This window comes from Mauremys mutica, chromosome 2, assembly GCF_020497125.1.
Source record: "Mauremys mutica isolate MM-2020 ecotype Southern chromosome 2, ASM2049712v1, whole genome shotgun sequence".
NCBI lineage: Eukaryota > Metazoa > Chordata > Testudines > Geoemydidae > Mauremys > Mauremys mutica.
In genome coordinates this window covers 257,353,094-257,375,347 of record NC_059073.1, presented here as the reverse complement: position 1 = coordinate 257,375,347, position 22,254 = coordinate 257,353,094, and the positions used below count along the sequence as shown (strand labels likewise).

Here is a 22,254-nt window from a genome sequence, read left to right as displayed (position 1 = left end):
TCCTTATATTATTAAATTTATCTAATTAAGAAATGCTTAGGCTTTTGACAAGGTATCTTGTTAATTAGACTTCAATTGCTAATACACTAAAGTAGAGTATGCAAATTGCTATCCAGTTTAAGCTATCTTGCTGTGTACTAATTAAATACCCAGATCCCTAGGCATTATGCTTACTTAGGCAGTCATTTGATGTGGGCAGTATGAAAAAAAAAGAAGAATGCATTTAGATTTGCTTTACTTAAACAAATATCTATTTCCTCTGCCCCCTCCCACCCGCCTCCTCCAAATCCTGGCAAAGATCTTCTGCATGAGAAACTGTAGACTTGTCTACACAGTCAGCAGACTCTACAAGGATACTACGACATATGTGCCCATGACAATGGACGCAGCTCAGTCAGTGGCGGGACTTTCCACTTTCCTAGGCTGGACAAAGGGTTAAGGTGAGGTATTCCAACATTTATAGACAATCTAAGATCAACAGCTTACGTATTACCTTACGTGTTTTATGACATTATTGTTACCTCCCCTTGTACTTTCTTCCTGATGTTACAGACAAAACATTCCTATTCACCACCTGTCTTTGTACTTTCACTCCTAAGATTTTAGGCAAAATATTACTATTCATCACTTTTGTCAAATCATTTTGTCTTGTGCTAAGTTGGGGTGTTCTTGTGCTGGCCTGGTGGAATACTGGTGTTTACTTATTCAGTGTGTTTTAGTAATGCTAGCAATACTGGTGCCAAGTTTGTGTACTGGACACTGGCTTGCAGGCAAGCATCTGCTTTTGACATGGCCTGACTGTTGCTCATAGCATAACTTTTGCTGACTTTAGTTCAGGCCCCAGGCACCAGGCCCATGCTTCAAGCTTTCTTTCTTTCTACTACAATAGGCTGTCTTCACTGCTTGGATTTTAAATCTGGATATAGATTTCCCTTTTTTAAGAGTCTATATGGAATCAAGACAGCGCTAATGATGACTAAATATTTTACAGAATGACAGAAAAACCACCTCAGGTAGAATTCCAGAAGGTTCTATCTTAACTCCCTTTTTATTTAATGTGTGCTTAGGTCCAGAGGTGAAAGTAAGCCGGTACGGGACGATACGGTGTACCAGTAAGAAAGTGGCTGCCAGTACGTGCCGGTACACAGCCAACGTTAAGGTGCTGCCAAGGCTTTAAGCCCTGTATCAGCAGAGCCACTGACAGCGGGGGGAAAATGTTCCCTTGAACATTTGTATCATAACTAGAGAAGAACTGGATAGAAAACTGATAATAATAGTACCTTGTTTATATAGCAGCTTTCATCCAGAGGGTTTGGATGATTTACAAGATTGTGTAAAATTTTTTATAACTGATCACACCATCTTTCTTTCCACTTGTTTCTACACCTATCTATCTACTCCTATCTATCTAGTCCCCAGCAGCAAGATTCAGATCCAGATAATGAATCCTAAATAGTTTGGAGGGGCACAGAGATTTGTATGATGTTTGTGTTTCAGACTTATCTCCAATTATTTATATATCTCTTAGGTATATATATATTTTTTAATCTGGGTTTAGATTTTGCTCTAATTTCATCTAAAATTTGAATTTTTCTCTAATTTCATCGGTCTCTGACTGAATGACAGCATGTTATCCTTCTATACCACAGTGCTTTTTGGCATCCTCTCTTTATAAAACAACTTAATTCACTTACAACAGGGGTAGGCAACCTATGGCACACGTGCCAAAGGCGGCACGCGAGCTGATTTTCAGTGGCACTCACACTGCCTGGGTCCTGGCCACCGGTCCGGGGGACTCTGCATTTTAATTTAATTTTAAATGAAGCTTCTTAAGCATTTTAAAAACCTTATTTACTTTACATACAACAGTAGTTTAGTTATATATCATAGACTTATAGAAAGAGACCTTCTAAAAATGTTAAAATGTATTACTGGCACACGAAACCTTAAATTAGAATGAATAAATGAAGACTCGGCACACCACTTCTGAAAGGTTGCCGACCCCTGACTTACAACAAGCTGTTGGATCTTCATCACTTCCATCAGAACAGTCCAGCTGGTAATCACAGGCTGATCCACTGGCAACACCCTGGCCATTGGCACAGGTGATCTCCTCTGGGGAGCAGAGCTCCGGTGATTCTGTTGCCCAGTCTGAGAACTGGAGGTTATCCAGACAGATAAACCCTGTCCTGCTCTGAATAGTTCCTTCAAACACAAGCTGTGAGAATTGTTATTGGTTAAAATATTCATGTAAATATATGAACTGACAAAAGAAAACAGGGATTTTTCTTTCACAAAATGTAAAAGATTTATTATAGATGGTACAGGTAGCTGCCCTTTATAAGACTCTTATATTATAGCTACTTATATCTTTGCCAAACAAACTGTTTAGGCTGAAATTTCCCATGCTGGGTGTCTGCTTCACAATGAATTTTATTTTAAAGGTTCAGCTGCTTCAAAGAGTGTGGCTAGAGAAAAATGTATTGCCCATGTTAATTGTTTTTTTACAACTGTTTCATTAATAAGATGCAGCTCCTCCATGCCTCAGAGCTACCAGTTACCCCACAGGTAGAGGACTATGCTGAAAAAATTGTATGTTATCATGAAATTAAAGACGATCATAATGCACATAGGCACTGACTTCCTCTCTACGCAGGGAGTGCTCAAACCCTGCTCCACCCCAGGCTCTGCCCCCACTCAACTCCTCCTCCTAATCCCCACCCCACCCCATCCCGCCCCACCCTCTCCCCCGAGCACACCCCATCCCCGCTCCTGCCCCTCCCTCACAGTGCCGCCTGCATGCCGCAGAACAGCTCAGCAGGGCTGCCAGTGGGTGGGAGGCGCTGGGGGGAGCTTGGCTGCCAGTATGTGCTAAGCACACACTAATTTTGTTACGTGGGTGCTCCAGAACTATAACCAGAGCCTACGTTGCACCCAGTCAGTTAAAATCAGAGAGCCATTGAGAATAAACATGATTTTAGTAAGTTATCTTAGTTTCCAAGAAGCTTTAAAAACAATAACAAAAATTATGCATTTTCAGAAGACAAGTGCTTGCCTTTTTCACTCATACCTTTAATTTTTTCAGACTTGCTGGCACCTGCACATCTGCTCTGGCCCACTCATTGTTAGTTGATGTGTTGGTTTCCCACAGTACTTGTTCCTCCTGTCAGATGTAGAATAAGAAGTTACAAAGAAAAGTTTATCTCCCTATGAGTTATCTGGACTTTTTTCCCCCTTGCTCTTTTCATACCACAACCAGAACTTCCTGTCTGCCCTGTCACTTTCCATGAGGAAACATGACTGCATGTTTTTATTTGTAATCTTTACATTACTCTTCCAGCCTGGACTCCAAGGGAGAGATGGGAGTAAGAGACATTTAGAGTTGGCAGAGATAACCATATCTTTTCCCTGAACTATTTCCTTCTGAACTCCAGTTATAAAAATAAAAAAAATCATTTTTGACATCTCTCTACAGGTGCACTCACACACACAGCTGTGGTGACTGCACTTATTCCCCTCCTGCTACTTTCATTTCAGTGAGTAATGTGGAACAAATTCTTGTTTCCCCCCATGATGACTAAGGGACCATTTTTCACTATGCCTGCAGGGGAGCTTTTTGTAAATGTTATTGAACATTTGAAGATACTTCAGTGTATGTGGGTGGGGACATGCCTTCACATATAAACCTAATGGAAGGTTAAGAATTAAATTATCTTTTACTGCCTTCTCTCCACCTGCTTTGTAAACCATATAATAAAGCAAAATCACTCCAAAAATAAAATCTTCTTTTAGCTGCTTTTGTTCTTTCCTCACCAGGGCTCTTCTCTGTGATAGGTAAAAGCTATGAATCATTTAAAATATTTCTGAAAGCCCTTTTTAAAAGCATTGCCTTTGATGAGCTGGTGTCTCAGTCTCTCAGACTGATATCCAGAAAAACAAAATTAACCTGCAAAAAAAAGCACTCTTTTGGGGTTCAGGCTATCACATCTGCACACAACACAATCAGTTACTGCTCAGTTCTTTTAATTTTCAAGAGGGAAAAGGCTTCAACCCCTTTGTCCTAGTTTTACTTCTAGAGGATACAACTTCTGCAGTGAAAGCACATGATTTGGAGGCAGGACTGACAGACTCTGCTACAAATTTCCTGTGTGAGCTTAAGTCAGTTAGTCTCCAATTCCACAAAGACTTCGGAACTTAACTTTATGCACAGCGAGTAGTCCAACTGAAGGCAATGGGACACAATGCCTAAAGTTATGCATATTTGTAAATCTTTGCAGGAGTGGGGCTTTATTCTCTAAGTGTCTCGGTTTCCCAATCTGTAAATTGGGGTAATGGTGCTCACCTATTTTACGGAGTTGAGGATGATATTAATAATTCTAAATGCCTTAAAGTGGAAGACAATCTACAAGTGGTAAGTACTATCACTGTATTATCTCTGAATGTATTGAGATGGGTGCTGTGCACATCGGAGGGAGCGGTTTAAACAATATTTTCTCTGTCCTTCTCTATGTGCAACAGACAGAAATGTAAGTTTCTCTACTTCATCCTGTGAACAGGTTTCCTGATCTGCAGGATAAGAGAATCGCAGTGTCCATTCAATCCTTGGCCTCTGCTGAGATGGCTGGCAAGGATGACGGTAGCTTTAATGATGCATACACTTGTCCTCTAAGAACTGGACTGAGACCTGCTCATTTCACATCAGCCACCTAAGACACCCAAGAGTCATCAGATGGGATCAATTTGCTGTCTCTAAATATAGGCCATATTGAAACTGATTCAGAGGTGAAAAGCTCTATTTTCTGTTGACAAGCTAAGAGCTTTTGTAACTTCATCTTTCCTCTTTTCCAGTGATCCAGCCTTGGATAACACTCTGCACTCACTTTTAGGGATAAAAAAATGTAATTTAGTAAGAAATCATCTAATTGTCAGTTCCTTTTGAACATTGCCCTGCAGTTCAACAGCTTTGCTGGCTTTTACACGTGGAACCATTCGCATTTCCTGATGTTTCTGTGGCTCATTTTTTTTGTGGCCAATTTTGAACACTTGCTCTTTTTCATCAAGAGCTTAGGCTTTGTCTATACTAACACTTATGTCAGCAAAACTTTTGTCAATCAGGGTTGTGAAAAAACACACACACACACCCCGACCGACATAAGTTTCACCAACAAAAACGCTGGTGTGGATAGCACAATGTTGGCGGGAGCTACCGCCATTCGTTTCGGGGGGAGAGTTGATTATGTTGGTGAAAGAGAGCTTTTCCACTGGCATAGAGTGGCTACACAGGAGGCCTTACAGTGCTGCAGCTGCGCTGCTGTAAGGTCTGTAGTATAGATATAGCCTTAGGACATGTCTACACTACAAAGTTAGTCGACTTCATGTAAGTTGACATCAAGCCTCCGATTTAAGAAAGTCGATCTTGCGTGTCCACACTACACTCATTGTGTTGGCAAAGTGCATCCTCACTAGCAGGGCTTGCATCTATGCACTGAGCACTGCTCTGTGGGTAGCTATCCCACAGTGCACATAGCCGAGTGGAATTTTGGGTTGGCCTTGCAATGCCTTATGGGACCAAAACATTGGTGTGGGTGATTATGGGAACATGACGTTAGCATGCTATGATGCACTTATCTCCCTCCCTCCCTCCCTGAAAGCAACAGCAAACAAACCAAAGCCTTTTTCACGCCTTTTTTCATAAGCCTGGGTTACCCACGTGGACACCATAGCATGATAAGCATGGACCCTACTCAGCTTTACACTGTTATTGTGAGCATTAAACACCTCGTGTCTTATCCTGCAATATTTACAGAGCCGATACAGGAGACACTACACGGAACAATGTGATGCCATGCAAGCAGCCCTGCTGGAAGACATAGAGTGGAGCAATTCACAGTTGCTAGTGACAGTCACACATCACCTTGACATGGCTGACTGCTATTTTGGGGCCCAGGAAACAAGCACTGACTAGTGGTACCCCATCGTTATGCAGCTATGGGATGACAAGCAGTGACTGCAGAACTTTTGACTGCATAAGGCCACTTTCCAAGAACTGTGTGAAGAGCTTTCCCCAGCCCTGAAGCACAGCAATACTAAAGTGAGAGCTGCCCTGACAGTGGAGAAGCAGGTGGCGGTAGTTCTGGGGAAGCTTGCAATGTCACTGCTACTGGTCAGTGAGGAATTAATTCAGAGTGGATAAATCTACCGTGGGATTTGATGTGATACAAGTTTGCAGGGCCATCCACAGACTTCTGCTAAGAAGGGTAGTGACTCTGGGCAATGTGCAGGACATAGAGAATGTTTTTTCCATGATGGGTGTTCCTGAACTGCGGTGGGGAGATAGACAGAATGCATATCCCTATCTTGGCACCAGAACACCTTTCCAAAGAGTACATAAACTGAAAGGAGTATTTCTCAATGTTGTTGCAAGGGCTGGTGGATCACTGGAGCCGTTTCACTGACATCAACATGGGATGGTCGGGAAACATGCATGACACGTGCATCTTTAGGTTCCTTTCCAGACTGCAAAATAACCATTGGTGATGTTGAAATGCCAATCATGATCCTGGGAGATCCAACGTACCCCTTGCTCCTCTGGCTCATGAAGCCATACACAAGCAGCCTGGATAGCAGTAAGGAGCGGTTCAACCATAGGCTGAGCAAGTGCAGAATGGTGGTAGAATGTGCCTTTGGATGTTTAAAAGGCTGCTGGTACAGTTTGCTTACTAGGTTAGATCTCAGTGAAAGCAATATCCCCATTGTTATTGCTGCCTGCTGTGTGCTCCATCATATCTGTGAAACAAAGGGAGAAAAGTTTCCGCCAGGGTGGGGGGTTGAGACAGATCGCCTGGCAGCCAATTTTGAGCAGCCAGACACCAAGGCAATAAGAAGAGCACATCAAGGAGCTCTGCGTCTCCATGAGGCTTTAAATGAGCCAGAGCAATGTGACACTTATCTGTGTTGTTCCTTACCAAATTGTCCCCTCCATTGTATTTTCTGACCTGTAAACTCCACACCCACCAAGCACCACGTGTTGAATGAATAAAGAGCCTTTTCTCCTCAATCTATTAAGTTTTATTATGCTCACAAACACACAGAGACAGCAAAGAAAAGTAAGATAACCTCTGGCAAAAGGGTTGATAACACTGTGGAGGGAGAAACAAGGAAAGCTTGCTTACAGATGCACTGTAATAACAAACAAAGGTGTGGGAATGGGTGCCTTCTATTCCTTGTAGCCTCCTCTGGTGTCGAGTGCAAGGGATACCGAACTCCCCCCCACACACACACACACTACCTCATAGGACTTTGGGGGAGGATGATGTTGAACTGGGCAAAGATGGCATCAGGTTCAACATAGGCTGCAAAGGGACTCTAGCATCCAGCTGCCTTTCCTGAACCTCAGCCAGATGTCTCAACATATCAGATTGCTCCTTCATAATGCACAGCATCTCTTCCTGCGTGGCACACTCTTGTTTTGTGCATGCTCTCCTGTCTTCCCTGTCCATGTCCAGGTTCTCAGACATAGTAATCCTCCATGCGCTGAGCTCTGTCTTGTCACTCTCGGAGGCACGCATTAACTCACTCAACATGTCCTCCCAAGTCTTCTTTTTCTGTCTTCTACTCTAGGAAAGTCTCTGTCCCCAGTGTGGAAGATGTGCCAATGGACAAGGTTTCAGCTGCAAGGAATGCAAAGCACAAGGGTAGCATTGACAGGTCATTCATTTTTTCTGGTGCAAGGTTTTTGGTTTTTTTTTCAATCACCCCTCAATACACTTCACTGCAAGCCACAATGTAATCACAACCACTGGCTACTGCAAGAGCTGGTTTGCTGCTCCAGCCATGGTGAGTAAGGCCACAAGGCATGGGCAAGAAGTCTTGTGCTGCTGCTTTTGTGAAGACATCCTTGGGATCACAGGTTGGAACTTGAGAAAAGCCCCCTTTCCCCAAGCAAACTGGATGGTGCTTGAGGACAGGCACTAATGTAAAGCCTTCCAAATAGTTTGTTTTTTTACAAAAGTGGCACTGGGCTTGGATTGGGTGAGGAGGGAGACAAACTGCACGTTGTGTGACCCAGATTTCACCAAACAGAGAGCAGATTACTTGTTGAATTATTTGCAGTTTAATGGCTAGCATTGAAAACTTCCCCGTTTCCCCTAGGTGACCCTATGCGATATAACTCTCCTGAGGGTAACAGAGGCAGCAAGGGAGCAGATGCTGCAAGCATCTGGGTAGAGACCTGGTCTTTATGCTGCAATGCTGTGCGCTGCAATGATGCCAGCAGAGTTAATATTGTAGTGGCACGTGAAAGTGTCCCACCGTGGTGGATGAAATAAGGCAGGCCTTCCCAGAAGCCTTCTGCAAAGGATTGTAGAGTACCTCCATGGAAGCTTCCTAGAGATCTCCATGGAGGATTCCCGGGCCCATGCATATAAACTGTCTTTTTCTGAGAGCACCCTCTGCATAGCTGGAGTGACCACCGAAACCTATTACATCCACTTCTTTGTTTATATTAAACAACAACATGTAACTCCGACAGTTTGATTGGAAATGTGGTGTCTTCCCCGGCATCACACTCTGCCACCAACTGGTCCTGTGAAGGGATGAGCTCCAGGGTCAAAACAGTTCTTGGCTCTCAAGGAGAATGGATCCTCCACTTTCCTGCCTTAGATTCTCCTCTTCCTCCTCCTCGTCAACAACGTCCTCCTCATTGTTGCTTGAGGTAGCCTGGGGCTCCTGGGTGGTATCCACGGAGCATTTTGGGGTAGTGGTGGGGTCACTGCGAAAACCGCATGCAGCTCCTCATAAAAGCAGCATGTCTGTGGGGCAGAACCAGAGCAACTGTTCACCTCCCTTGTCTTCTGGCATGCTTGCCAAAGTTCCTTTATTTTCACGCGGCACTGCTGTGTGTCCCTGGGGTAGCCCTTTTCCCTCATGCACCATGCAATCTTGGCATAGATGTCAGCTTTTCTTCTGCTGGATCAGAGCATGGCCCACACAGACTCTTCTCCCCACATAGCAATAAGATTCAACACCTTATGTGTACTCCATGCTGGAGTGAATCTGCGGCCTTGAGTCTCCATGATCAGCTGGGCTGGTGAGCGCTCCACACTGATCAAACAGGAAATGAACATTCGAAAGTTCCCAGGGCTTTAACAGGGGAGCAGCTGTTTCCTGAGTTACTGGCTGACATGCAGTGGAGTTGAAAGTGCTCTCTAAAACAGTCACAGCAGAGCACTGTGGGACACCTCCTGGAGGCCAATTCATTTGAATTACACAATGCACTGTTTACACTATCCCTATGTTGTCCCGTGGATGTCGAATCAAGCGCTACACCTCTCACGGAGGTGGAGTACAGAAGTCAACTTTACAGGCCACTTAGGTTGGTGGAAGGTACTCAATAGCATAGACACATACATTATTAGATTGACTTAACGTGGCTTATGTCGACTTAAGTTTGTAGTGTAGACCAGGCCTAAATGTCTGAATAGCACTGTGTATGGATTGTTTCCCCCACCTTAAATATTAGGCAGTAAGCTGCCAAGCTGAAGGGACTTTTATGCAGAGTCTTTCAATGTGATTAACAGCTCATGACAGTTCCAACTAAACTCACATACAGTAAATACATTTTGACTGTAAGAATAATGCAATAATTAGAACATCAAAAGGACAAGATAAATTGTGGAACCAGAGTAGGTCAAATTGATATAGGGACTGTCGATAAAATATCTTTGAGTGTGCATATCAATGAGCCTATTATCAATTAATTAGATTAAGTTCCCTGTGTTCTGGAGACTGACCTTTCTGTCCTTCTTCCCCTATTCTCTCCCTTAAGCAGGGTGAAAAAAAGGAAAAATTAAACCAGTTAAAAATAACGAAGCCCGAATCCAGCAAAACACTTAAGCTTTTGCATAATTTTAAGTACATGAGAAGATCTACTGAAGTTGATAGATCCACCTCCATGGATGGCAGGGAGATGGAACGCTGTTGGAATTAATATAAATGGGAATACACAGACTCTGTGTCTAGTGTTAGCAGGTAGGGGCTTCCTAAATCCTGGCCTGGAATGCTCACTACACTGCTGTTCCCTGATACAACACCGTATGATAGATAAATATTAGTATCCCTATTATACAGATAAGGAAAGTGTAGTGCTGGGGAGGAGCCGGTGGTCGTGGTACATGTAGGTACCAATGACATAGGGAAGGGTAGGAGAGATGTCCTGGAAGCCAAATTTAGGCTGCTAGGGAAGAGACTGAAATCCAGGACCTCTATGGTGGCATTTTCAGAAATGCTCCCAGTTCCACGCGCAGGGCCAGGTAGGCAGGCAGAGCTTCAGAGTCTCAATGCGTGGATGAGACGATGGTGTAGAGAGGAGGGGTTCACGTTCATTAGGAACTGGGGAAACTTCTGGGATGGGAGGAGCCTATACAGGAGAGATGGGCTCCACCTAAACCAAGGTGGAACCAGACTGCTGGCGCTAAACATTAAAAAGGTTGTAGAGCAGTTTTTAAACTAGGAGATGGGGGAAAGCCGACTGCTGCAGAGGAGCGTGTGGATCGGACACAGACTTCTCTTAGGGGAGAGTCTGATGATAGAGAATCTCCAGGTTATAGTCAGGAGCAGAGGACTGAAAAGTATAATGTAAGGGCCGGATCAGATGATAAACAGTCACATAAAAAAGAATCTGGCACATCAGAAAAAGGCAGGCTAATAAACAGGGACAAGTTTTTAAAGTGCTTGTACACAAATGCCAGAAGTCTAAATAATAAGATGGGTGAACTAGAGTGCCTTGTGATAAAGGAGGATATAGATATAATAGGCATCACAGAAACCTGGTGGACTGAGAGCAACCAATGAGACACAATCATTCCGGGGTACAAAATATATCGGAAGGACAGAACAGGTCGTGCAGGGGGAGGAGTGGCACTCTATGTGAAAGAAAGTGTAGATTCAAATGAAGTAAAAATCGTAAGCGAATCCACATGTTCCATAGAGTCTCTATGGATAGAAATTTCATGCTCTAGTAAAAATATAACATTAGGGATCTATTATCGACCACCTGACCAGGACAGTAATAGTGATGATGAAATGCTAAGGGAAATTAGAGAGGCTATCAAAATTAAGAACCCAATAATAGTGGGGGATTTCAATTATCCCCATATTGACTGGGAACATTTCACTTCAGGACGAAATGCAGAGATAAAATTTCTCGATACTTTAAATGACTGCTTCATGGAGCAGCTGGTACGGGAACCCACAAGGGGAGAGGCAACTCTAGATTTAATCCTGAGTGGAGCGCAGGAGCTGGTCCAAGAGGTAACTATAGCAGGACCGCTTGGAAATAGTGACCATAATACAATAGCATTCAACATCCCTGTGGTGGGAAGAACACAACTGCCCAACACTGTGGCATTTAATTTCAAAAGGGGGAATTATACAAAAATGAGGGGGTTAGTTAGACAAAAGTTAAAAGGTACAGTGACTAAAGTGAAATCCCTGCAAGTTGCATGGGCCATTTTTAAAGACACCATAATAGAGGCCCAACTTCAATGTATACCCCAAATTAAGAAAAACAGTAAAAGAACTAAAAAAGAGCCACCGTGGCTTAACAACCATGTAAAAGAAGCAGTGAGAGATAAAAAGACTTCCTTTAAAAAGTGGAAGTCAAATCCTAGTGAGGCAAATAGAAAGGAGCACAAACACTGCCAACTTAAATGCAAGAGTGTAATAAGAAAAGCCAAAGAGGAGTTTGAAGAACGGCTAGCCAAAAACTCCAAAGGTAATAACAAAATGTTTTTTAAGTACATCAGAAGCAGGAAGCCTGCTAAACAACCAGTGGGGCCCCTTGATGATCAAAATACAAAAGGAGCGCTTAAAGACGATAAAGTCATTGCGGAGAAACTAAATGGATTCTTTGCTTCAGTCTTCAAGGCTGAGGATGTTAGGGAGATTCCCAAACCTGAGCTGGCTTTTGTAGGTGACAAATCTGAGGAACTGTCACAGATTGAAGTGTCACTAGAGGAGGTTTTGGAATTAATTGATAAACTCAACATTAACAAGTCACCGGGACCAGATGGCATTCACCCAAGAGTTCTGAAAGAACTCAAATGTGAAGTTGCGGAACTATTAACTAAGGTTTGTAACCTGTCCTTTAAATCGGCTTCGGTACCCAATGACTGGAAGTTAGCTAATGTAACGCCAATATTTAAAAAGGGCTCTAGAGGTGATCCCGGCAATTACAGACCGGTAAGTCTAACGTCGGTACCGGGCAAATTAGTTGAAACAATAGTAAAGAATAAAATTGTCAGACACATAGATAAACATAAACTCTTGAGCAATAGTCAACATGGTTTCTGTAAAGGGAAATTGTGTCTTACTAATCTATTAGAATTCTTTGAAGGGGTCAACAAACATGTGGACAAGGGAGATCCGGTGGACATAGTGTACTTGGATTTCCAGAAAGCCTTTGACCAGGTCCCTCACCAAAGGCTCTTACGTAAATTAAGCTGTCATGGGATAAAAGGGAAGGTCCTTTAATGGATTGAGAACTGGTTAAAGAACAGGGAACAAAGGGTAGGAATTAATGGTAAATTCTCAGAATGGAGAGGTGTAACTAGTGGTGTTCCCCAAGGGTCAGTCCTCGGACCAATCCTATTCAATTTATTCATAAATGATCTGGAGAAAGGGGTAAACAGTGAGGTGGCCAAGTTTGCAGATGATACTAAACTTCTCAAGATAGTTAAGACCAAAGCAGATTGTGAAGAACTTCAAAAAGATCTCACAAAACTAAGTGATTGGGCAACAAAATGGCAAATGAAATTTAATGTGGATAAATGTAAAGTAATGCACATTGGAAAAAATAACCCCAACTATACATACAACATGATGGGGGCTAAATTAGCTACAACGAGTCAGGAAAAAGATCTTGGCATCATCGTGGATAGTTCTCTGAAGATGTCCATGCAGTGTGCAGAGGCGGTCAAAAAAGCAAATAGGATGTTAGGAATAATTAAAAAGGGGATAGAGAATAAGACTGAGAATATATTATTGCCCTTATATAAATCCATGGTACGCCCACATCTCGAATACTGTGTACAGATGTGGTCTCCTCACCTCAAAAAAGATATTCTAGCACTAGAAAAGGTTCAGAAAAGGGCAACTAAAATGATTAGGGGTTTAGAGAGGGTCCCATATGAGGAAAGATTAAAGAGGCTAGGACTCTTCAGCTTGGAAAAGAGAAGACTAAGGGGGGACATGATAGAGGTATATAAAATCATGAGTGATGTTGAGAAAGTGGATAAGGAAAAGTTATTTACGTATTCCCATAATACAAGAACTAGGGGTCACCAAATGAAATTAATATGCAGCAGGTTTAAAACAAATAAAAGGATGTTCTTCTTCACGCAGCGCACAGTCAACTTGTGGAACTCCTTACCTGAGGAGGTTGTGAAGGCTAGGACTATAACAATGTTTAAAAGGGGACTGGATAAATTCATGGTGGCTAAGTCCATAAATGGCTATTAGCCAGAATGGGTAAGAATGTTGTCCCTAGCCTCTGTTCGTCAGAGGATGGAGATGGATGGCAGGAGAGAGATCACTTGATCATTGCCTGTTAGATTCACTCCCTCAGGGGCACCTGGCATTGGCCACTGTCGGTAGACAGATACTGGGCTAGATGGACCTTTGGTCTGACCCGGTACGGCCTCTCTTATGTTCTTATGTTCTTATGAAATGAGACAGAAAAGATCTAGTGCCTTGCCCATGGCTACATAATGAGTTTGTGGGGGAGCTAGGATTAACATTCAAGAGTTCCTGCTACCCATTACTATATTCAGGTCAAGTCTACAGTACAGACCTATATCGGTATAACTGCATCACTCAAGGGTGTGAAAAATCCACAGCCTCAAGCAACATTGTTACACCAACCACCACCTCCACCCCTTTGCATACACAGCACTATGTTGACAGGATTGCTTCTCCCATCAATGTGATTATTACCTCTCATGGAGGTGGATTAAATACACTGATGGGAGACACTCTCCCATTGGCATAGGAGCATCATCACTGAAGCGCAACAATGGTGCAGCTGCACCAGTGCTGCTGCAGCTCTGTACGTGAAGACAGCCCCACAGATCACGAGACACCACCACTGGGCAATGCTATTTCATATGTAAGCCTTGTGAATGCAGCATGACAAAGCTCTCCCCCTTTATTATACTTGCTGTGTTGGGTGACAATTTAATTTCTTTAGTCCCATCATTAAAATATAGAGAGCCACGAGTTAATGAGACCAGCTACGGTGCTCATGCCTTGAGTGAGTAATTGTACAGTAGCATCAATATTAAGTTCTTTGACAGGAATATTACAAGGGAGAGATTTTCTAGGGATTTTCAGTGGCATCCCAACCGCAGAATGTGTCCTCGTTACAGATGAGGTGGGGTCAAACAGAACAGTACAGGAGCCTGAGCCAGTATTTATAATGGAGTTTGACATTAAAGTTAGCACCCAGCGTTATTTGTTGTGATTGCTTATCACAGGAAAAAGGTAACTGTTATAGAATGAAGTAAAAAATGTGACCAGTTGGTGCAAGAGTTGCTCCCAACTTTGTGTGGATGTCTGATGCAAGAATCTTTGCTTTCTACTGCTTCTGCACAGGGAACAGGCACAGTCTGAGCCTCCAGCTACCAATGCAGGTGGCATCACTTTCTGCAAAGGGACCTAGCCCAGCATGGAGGGAAGCACACATTACATCATTTTAAAGGGCACCACAGGTGCTGCTGTCGTCTGCTCCCTGGAAATCCCAGAAAGCCTTATATTCTGGCTGAGACAATCAAAGTACATCCTAGGATTTAAAAGTCATGTGGCCAGGTCCTCCCCTGGTTTAAATCAGTGCAGCTCCATGAAGTTCAACAGAGCTATAGTGATTTACACCATTTGAGGATCTGGCCCCCAGTCTGTCCCTAAATGTGGGGTATGAACACATACTAAGTTTGTTGAACAAAGGCTTTCTGGTTTTTTGACTGACCAGAGCAGGACTTTCATTTCTTTACAGTCTGAAAATTAATGAAAGTTTCTCCTTACCTTATTAGTATACAGTACCACTTTGAGAACACTGCTATCTGTCATGGAGTAATAAAATTGAAAATGGCAATTCTTGCCAAAGCAGTGATACATGGAGCTGTTAAGATAAGCACTTTTGTATAATGTGTTGTCATTAGCTGTCACACACACATAATGGCCTGAAAAAAAAGAAAAGAAAAAAAGTGTACCATTTCACAAGACACCTCTTTCCCTCAGTCCTTAAAAATATGAATACTGGGTTCCTGTAATCAAAAAGACAACTAATGGTTTCAACACCAGGATCTGGTTGTCTTGTTTTAAAATTATGAAATGACATGACTTGAATTGATGGGAATTTCTTATAAAAAAAACTATAATTTTGTTTATACTACAACGCCATGCACCCAAATACTGGTATCAGCTGATGCTATCCTAAAGCTGTTACTTCAGACAGTAATAGTCTCAGGCCACAACTTGTCCCACATTCTGTTTAGCTTCTTCACATTTTCAGTCATTCCATACCTAATCATTGTTGGCTTTTATCTGAAGTTTGCCTTTCTTCCTTCCCAGCATGTTTCTAGTAAATATATTTTACAGTAAATCTGCTAAAGAATGAAATAAGGGGGAAAAATTCTGTCCTCCTGCAGAAAACACCATGAGGTGTAAGATCTGTATAGAGCTTATGTGTACACCAAAGTGTCAGCAGCACACTGTGTTTCCATCTGAAGCAGGAAACCAATTTGGGCTTTTCTTGACCTGCTGCCCCTCATAAAAGTGTTCCTACAGAGGCCTAAAAGAATATCTTATGTCCTCAACAGTCTCTTTTTATCTATCAGAAATAAAAAGACAAGACACCTGTTTTAGCTATAGCATAGCTTTTTTTTCCTCCTGAGTCACAGGATACTTTGCTATTTTCTGCAGCTCCCAGTTAAGATATTTCATGACATCCTTGTTTGTTATTAAGTCACTTTCACCTTCTGTAAATGTAATTTTGATCTCAAATTTAGACCATACTCCTGGAACGCTTGAAACATAAAAGGGGGAAATGTCATTTCATAAAAAAGGTTTACAGTAGATTTTGTTAAAAGGCCACATACTCCACCTCATTGCTGCTCTTTTGCACTTGTTATTTAGGATTCCATAATGCAATACAGTGCTTGCTATCCCTCTTCATCACAGAGCCTAACCTCCATAGAAATGGCAATATCACCAAAAAATACATCTATGCAGATTCAGAAAGCATCTATATTTTTATGACTATTACACTATGAGATCAGCCATCAATTAACGGTCGAATTTCTTGTGCCCATTCTTCAACTGAATTCAGAATCCTACAGCTGATAACATTACATCTGGAGCTGGGCAAATAACTGATTTTTCCATTTGCTGAGCCTTTCAAAAAATTGGTTCAACAACCCCAACTGGAAAATTGTGAAAAATGTTGGTAAATCAAAAAAGTCAATAAAGGTTTCATTTCAGGCTCAACAAAATATCTTGTCGAACCTGAAATGAACTAATTTGTTTGGTTGTCGGGAACTTTTTTTAAACATAAAAGCAAAGCAAATGAAAGGCTAGATTAAAAAAACAAACAAACGGGGATTGGCAGGTGCCTCCCTTATAACTGTTAGACCTGTGGTTAGAGCATTCAGCTGGGATATGGAGACTCAGATTCAGTCCCCCCCCCGCCTGATGTGGAGCAGGGATTTGAACTCAGGTCTGCCACACTAAAGCAGCTAAGGGGAACGCATTCCCAGTTACATTTACTGATCATTTCAAGAGAGGTAAGAGGGAAGGGTATGATATACATTTCAGCCTACCCTCTAGGATCTGAGCATGGTTAGCGCCAAGAGATCACGTCACCGAGGGAAATCTCGATCCTACTCTAAATGGTCTCTTGAGGACTCCAGTCACTCCAGTCATACTACTAGACAGTGCACTGGAGGAAAACATCTGCCCAGGCTCTCTTCTCCCTACTTATCAGTACAACACAGGAAAGGGTTTGGTTCTTATTTTAGAGTTTTGATTGGGTTGCACGGATACATGATAAACAAGTACTGATGGAAACACTTTCAGAATAGGACTAGACAGATTTGTGTGTTCCTATCACTAAACTAACAAAGCTTTGTTAGGAAACTGGAGAAAACTGTTTTAAAACACATTTTAAACTTTACTGTAAGGGGACAGATGTACAGTATAAGGCCATTACATTCATAGCCAAAAGGAAATAATAGACGCTGAAAGGAGTTCAAATAAATGCCCTTCTCAACTAAATTTTAAAAGGCCTTGACCTACAAGATTATGAGGAAGTGGCAAGTAGCAGCTTTGGAAATTCTGTCTACTGAAAACCCTCCTCTCACTGCTGAAATAATTTAAGAAAAAATCTGGGGAAAATAACATATATTTTAATGATTTGGGCCATTTTCACGACATACACATGATTGGATTTGCATCAGTAGTTACTTGTGAGGTTTTTTATTTGTTTATTTTAAACCAAGGTGTAGAATCTGTTGTGATATTTTTTAGAAAGAAATAACTATGGGAGCCATATGCTGCGTTGTGTAGGCTTAGAGACTGAAAAAGAAAAAAAAATCTGGTAATGGATAAAATACAGTAAGGACAGAAACTATAAGGTTAAAGGGGAGAAAAAACTCTGAAAGAACTTCTAACTTTAGAAAAACTAGGAGAAATAAAGTAACAGAACAAGTGCAGGAAAGAAGCAACACACACAAAAAATAAAAAGTCATCCAAGGTCAGAAAATATTTTATTAAATTTAAGAATACCAGGAAATGAAGATTACTCAAATCCTATAGGCAATTCTTTCTTTATAAATATAATTATCTAGACCTGGACTCCATAATTTAGTTTCTTACCCCTTCCTATTTATGGTAATGGAAGCTTTGATCAAAATCACAAGCTAAAGCTTAGTCAAGCTCTATTTGCAAGTTTGAACCTTCCTACAATAAATTTTTGAGGCTCCATTACGCTGTAGCTCTGGTTTTTAGCATTTCAGTCATTAAGATGAACTCTGCTCCCTCTTTATAACTTGAATACTTAGCAAGAAAAGAAATGCTGAAAAAGTGTGCATCAAGCAGAGATGAGCTGAACTAGTTCAGAATTTTTGGATTCCTTCCAACATTTATGAAGAATTCATTTCTGCGTATTGCTGTACCTTTTCTCTCATGTTTTTATGTGTTGTTTCTCTGTTATAACATAAAGTGCTTAGAGCAGCCCCAACCTATTATTTATGAAGAATATATTCAGCCTACTCAATTACTTGTGTCTATTTACCCAATTAATGATACCCACCTACCTGAATGACAGGCATTTAAAAACATGTTCATTTCCAGTACAGATTAATTAAGGAATTAAATTTGACCCAGTCACATACCCAATAGCCATTCCAGCAGATAAAAAGGGCAGTTAGGGTATTCAGCATCTAGAGCAGGGGTCGGCAACCTTTCAGAAGTGGTGTGCCGAGTCTTCATTTATTCACTTTAACTTAAGGTTTCACGTGCCGGTAATACATTTTAACGTTTTTTAGAAGGTCTCTCTCTATAAGTCTATATATTATTTAACTAAACTAGTGTTGTATTGTAAAATAAACAAGGTTTTCAAAACGTTTAAGAAGCTTCATTTAAAATTAAATTAAAATGTTGATCTTACACCGCTGGCCAGCTCAGCCCGCTGCTGGTCTGGGGTTCTGTTCACCTAGGCCAGCAGCGGGCTGAGTGGGGCCTGCGGCCGGGACCCCCGGCTGGCAAGGGTCCGGCAGCCAGAACCCAAGACCGGCAGCGGGCTGCGTGGGGCCGGCGGCTGGGACCCCAGACCAGCAGTGGGCTATGCGGCTGAGCCCACTGCTGCTCAGGGGTTCAATCCGACGGCTCCTGCCAGTTGGGATCAGGGCCACCTGGGGGGGGGGACAAGTGGGGAAATTTGCCCCAGGCCCCGGGCTCCGCAGGGGCCCCCACAAGAGTTTTTTGGGGCCCCTGGAGCGGGGTCCTTCACTCACTCTGGGGGCCCCAGAAAACTCTCACGGGGCCCAGGCCCCCCGAGCTTCTTCCGCTCCCGGTCTTCGCCAGCGGGGGGGGGGTCCTTCTGCTTAGGCCCTGCCCACATACAGTGGGTACCTACCTTCTCCCTGGTTCTGGCCCATTCTCTTCCTCTCTCTGCACTGAGCACAGGGCTGGGCGTGAAGGGTCTGGCCAGGAGCTAGAATGAGGGAGGGGGCTCAGGGTTGAGGCAGGAGGTTTGGGTGTGGGGCACTTACCTGGGCAGCTCCCATTTGGAGCAAGGGGTGCAGGTGGGAATGTGGTATGTGTGTGTGTGTGTGTGTGCAGGAGCTCCTGTTTGGTGCTCAGGGTGGGGGTGAGGAGTGCAAGAGTCAGGATGTGGGGGAGTGTATGGAGGGGCTGGGTATGTGGGGGGTGCAAGAGTCACGGCAGAGGGCTGGGGGCATGTGAGGGGGGTGCAGGTGTCAGGGCAGGGGGGGCTGGGTATGTGTGGGGGTGCCAGAGTCAGGGCTGGGGTCGTGGGGGGCGGGTGAAGGAGTCAAGCAGAGGGCTGGGTGTGTATGAGGGGAGTACAGGGCTCAGGGCAGGGGCCTGGGGGGTGTGCAGGGCACAAGGCTGGGTGTTGTGTGGGGAGAGGGCTGTCAGGGAAGGGGGCTGGAGGGGATATGCCCCTATTCCACCCCCCTCTTCCCGAAGGCCCTGCCCCCGCTTCTTCTCTGCAGACCCTGGGACTCCCATCTCCCATGCCCCATCCAACCACCCCCTGTTCCCTGACTGCCCCCTCCAGACACCTCCTGCCCCAAACCACCCCACCGGGAATCCCACCCTCATCCAAACCACCCTGCTCTCTGTCCCCTGACTGCCCCCCCTTATCCAACCCCTCTGGCCCTGGACCCCTTACCATGAGGCCCCTAGCAGCATGTTCTGCTCCGCGCAGCCAGACACGCTGCCCCACAGGAGCGGGCAGCCCCACCCCTCAGAGTGCTGCACGTGCGGCGACATGGCTCCAGGGGAGAGGCCGGCAGCTTGCTGCACTCAGCCGGGTGCTCTAGCCCGGGAGCGCAGACCCCACAGCTTGCCGCGCCGGGAGAGTGGGGCCATTTTCCCTCCCCTGCATTAGGGAGTGCCTGGGCACACCCCATGCGCATGCCTGTGCTTCTGCCCCCTGCCCCCGCGGCGGGGGGAGAGCAGAGAAGAGCAGGCCGGGCCGGGCTGCGCAGGAGTTTTAATGGCACGCTGCTCCGGCAGGCAGCCGTGTGCCATTAAAAATCGGCTCGTGTGCCACCTTTGGCACGCATGCCATAGGGTGCCAAGCCCTGATCTAGAGAAAAATCATTGCCCATATTGGCACACATGAAGGCTCATCGCCATTACCGACATAATACTCCACTAATAAGTTAGTATGTGTCACTGACTGAGGCAATATCCTCCATGTGAGGTGTTAAATTGGAGTCCCTTCTTTGCTAATTGTCCAGGTGGAAGTTAAAGGTCCCAGGATAATTCAAAAGAATGGAGGAATCACCTTAGTTTCCTAGGCAGCATTCCCTCTGCCCTACAACACATTTTAATGTCCAGAAATATGTACTATTAATAAGTGCATATAGCAACCATGTTTGCCTACGAGGGAAATACTGCGTTATCTACATCTTATTCATTATTATAAAGTACTTTGGGACACAGAGTTGAAAACTTCCAACCAGCTGTTATTTTTTTAAAGCATCTATGTCAACTACTATGACATTTTGCAAGAAGTATTTTGCATCTCTAGGCTCAGCAAAGTTCAAACAGCAATCAATAAGCTATAGACTTAAAAAGTTACCATTGCAACTAATGCTACATAGAAACATTGGTTATAGCCCTAACAGAAAAGACAAGAACAAAATGGGCCTGGAGGTCCTTTCCATGACATTTTTGATGTTTCTTATGCTTTTGAAAAGTCTTTGCCAAAATATTATATTAACAAGTGTAACAGCTTTGAATGTCAGGACTATTGTAGCGAGAGCTGCATTAAGAACATAAGAACAGCCATACAGGGTCAGATCAAAGGTCCATTTCATCCAGTACCCTGTCTTCTGACGGTGGCCAATTCCAGGTGCCCCAGAGGGAATGAATAGAACAGGTAATCATCAAGTGATGCATCCCCTGTTGCCCATTCCCAGCTTCTGACAATTGTGGAAATTGTGACAGATGGGGCAATTTCCTGCAATATCCAGGATAAACTTTATTGAATTAAGTTTATGTATCATTGTGGGCCATGGATTTCATTTAAGTCTGTACGGAGGGGGGACCATTGCCCTCCAGGTATTAAGAACAGTTGTGGGGCGGGTGATTAGGCAAATGCAAATGTACTAAGGTTGTAACACCTTGTGATGGGGTATACAAACCCGTACTGGAGAAAACGAGGATAAGGAGTTGCTCTGGGAACAAGCAGCCTCGTCCCACTGCACCAGGAAAGCTTGCACAAGCTGGCATTTAAAAATGGGAAACAGAATAGCTCAGTGGCAGGGAGGCGGGGAAGTAGCTGATCTACACTCTGAGTTCCTCGGAGCTGGGAACACCACAGGAGCTTTTGCTGCTTCAGGCTTGGTGATGCTGACCTGAACAAGCCGCAAAGGAGAGTGACTTTTGAAGGTCAGAAATGTATTTGTGTGTTCAGTTCTTTACTTTACTCTGTGGGAATGAGGGAGGGGGGTGATCCAGAGGCAGCTGCATAGCACCCCAAGGTGTAGGACTTAGCTGTTTACCATTGGGCCCTGGATCAGAGCCCAGTGGAGAGGTTGGGCCTGGACTCATTTACCAATCTTTAAAGAGGGGACAATGACAGTGGGGAACCTAGTTGGTACAATGATCCTGACTCCAAGAAGCCCAGAAGCCCTGGCTGACTCATGAAGACTTCCACATTATTGGACTCTTTATGTGTACCTAGGGTGACCAGATATTTTTTAAAGGGACAGTCCCGGTTTTTGGGACTTTTTCTTATATAAGCACCTATTACCCCTCACCCCCATCCCATTTTTTCACAGTTGCTATCTGGTAACCCTATGTGTACCCCAGAAGGGGTGGACTTGAATGAGTGACCCAGTCAGAGGGCTGAGTCACTAACAGGACAGACCACCACAAAGCAGAGCTATAGATGGAAAGGGGAATGTCCAGGAGTAAGACAAACTGCCCGCTCTGGACTGACTACTG

The 22,254-nt window shown here is 43.8% G+C and overlaps 1 protein-coding gene across 1 annotated transcript in view; it reads right to left on the bottom strand.

The window, feature by feature from the left end:
- The window catches only part of MALRD1 (MAM and LDL receptor class A domain containing 1), a 420,915-nt gene that overhangs the window by 371,461 nt on the left and 27,200 nt on the right, over nt 1–22,254 (bottom strand). Inside the window, exons 7-9 of the mRNA XM_045007156.1 lie at nt 15,076–15,233; nt 3,071–3,163; nt 2,014–2,218 (exon numbers count right to left, since the gene is read on the bottom strand). Of these exons, the coding sequence (XP_044863091.1) occupies nt 2,014–2,218; nt 3,071–3,163; nt 15,076–15,233 (456 nt within the window). The remainder of the gene's footprint in view (nt 1–2,013; nt 2,219–3,070; nt 3,164–15,075; nt 15,234–22,254) is intronic.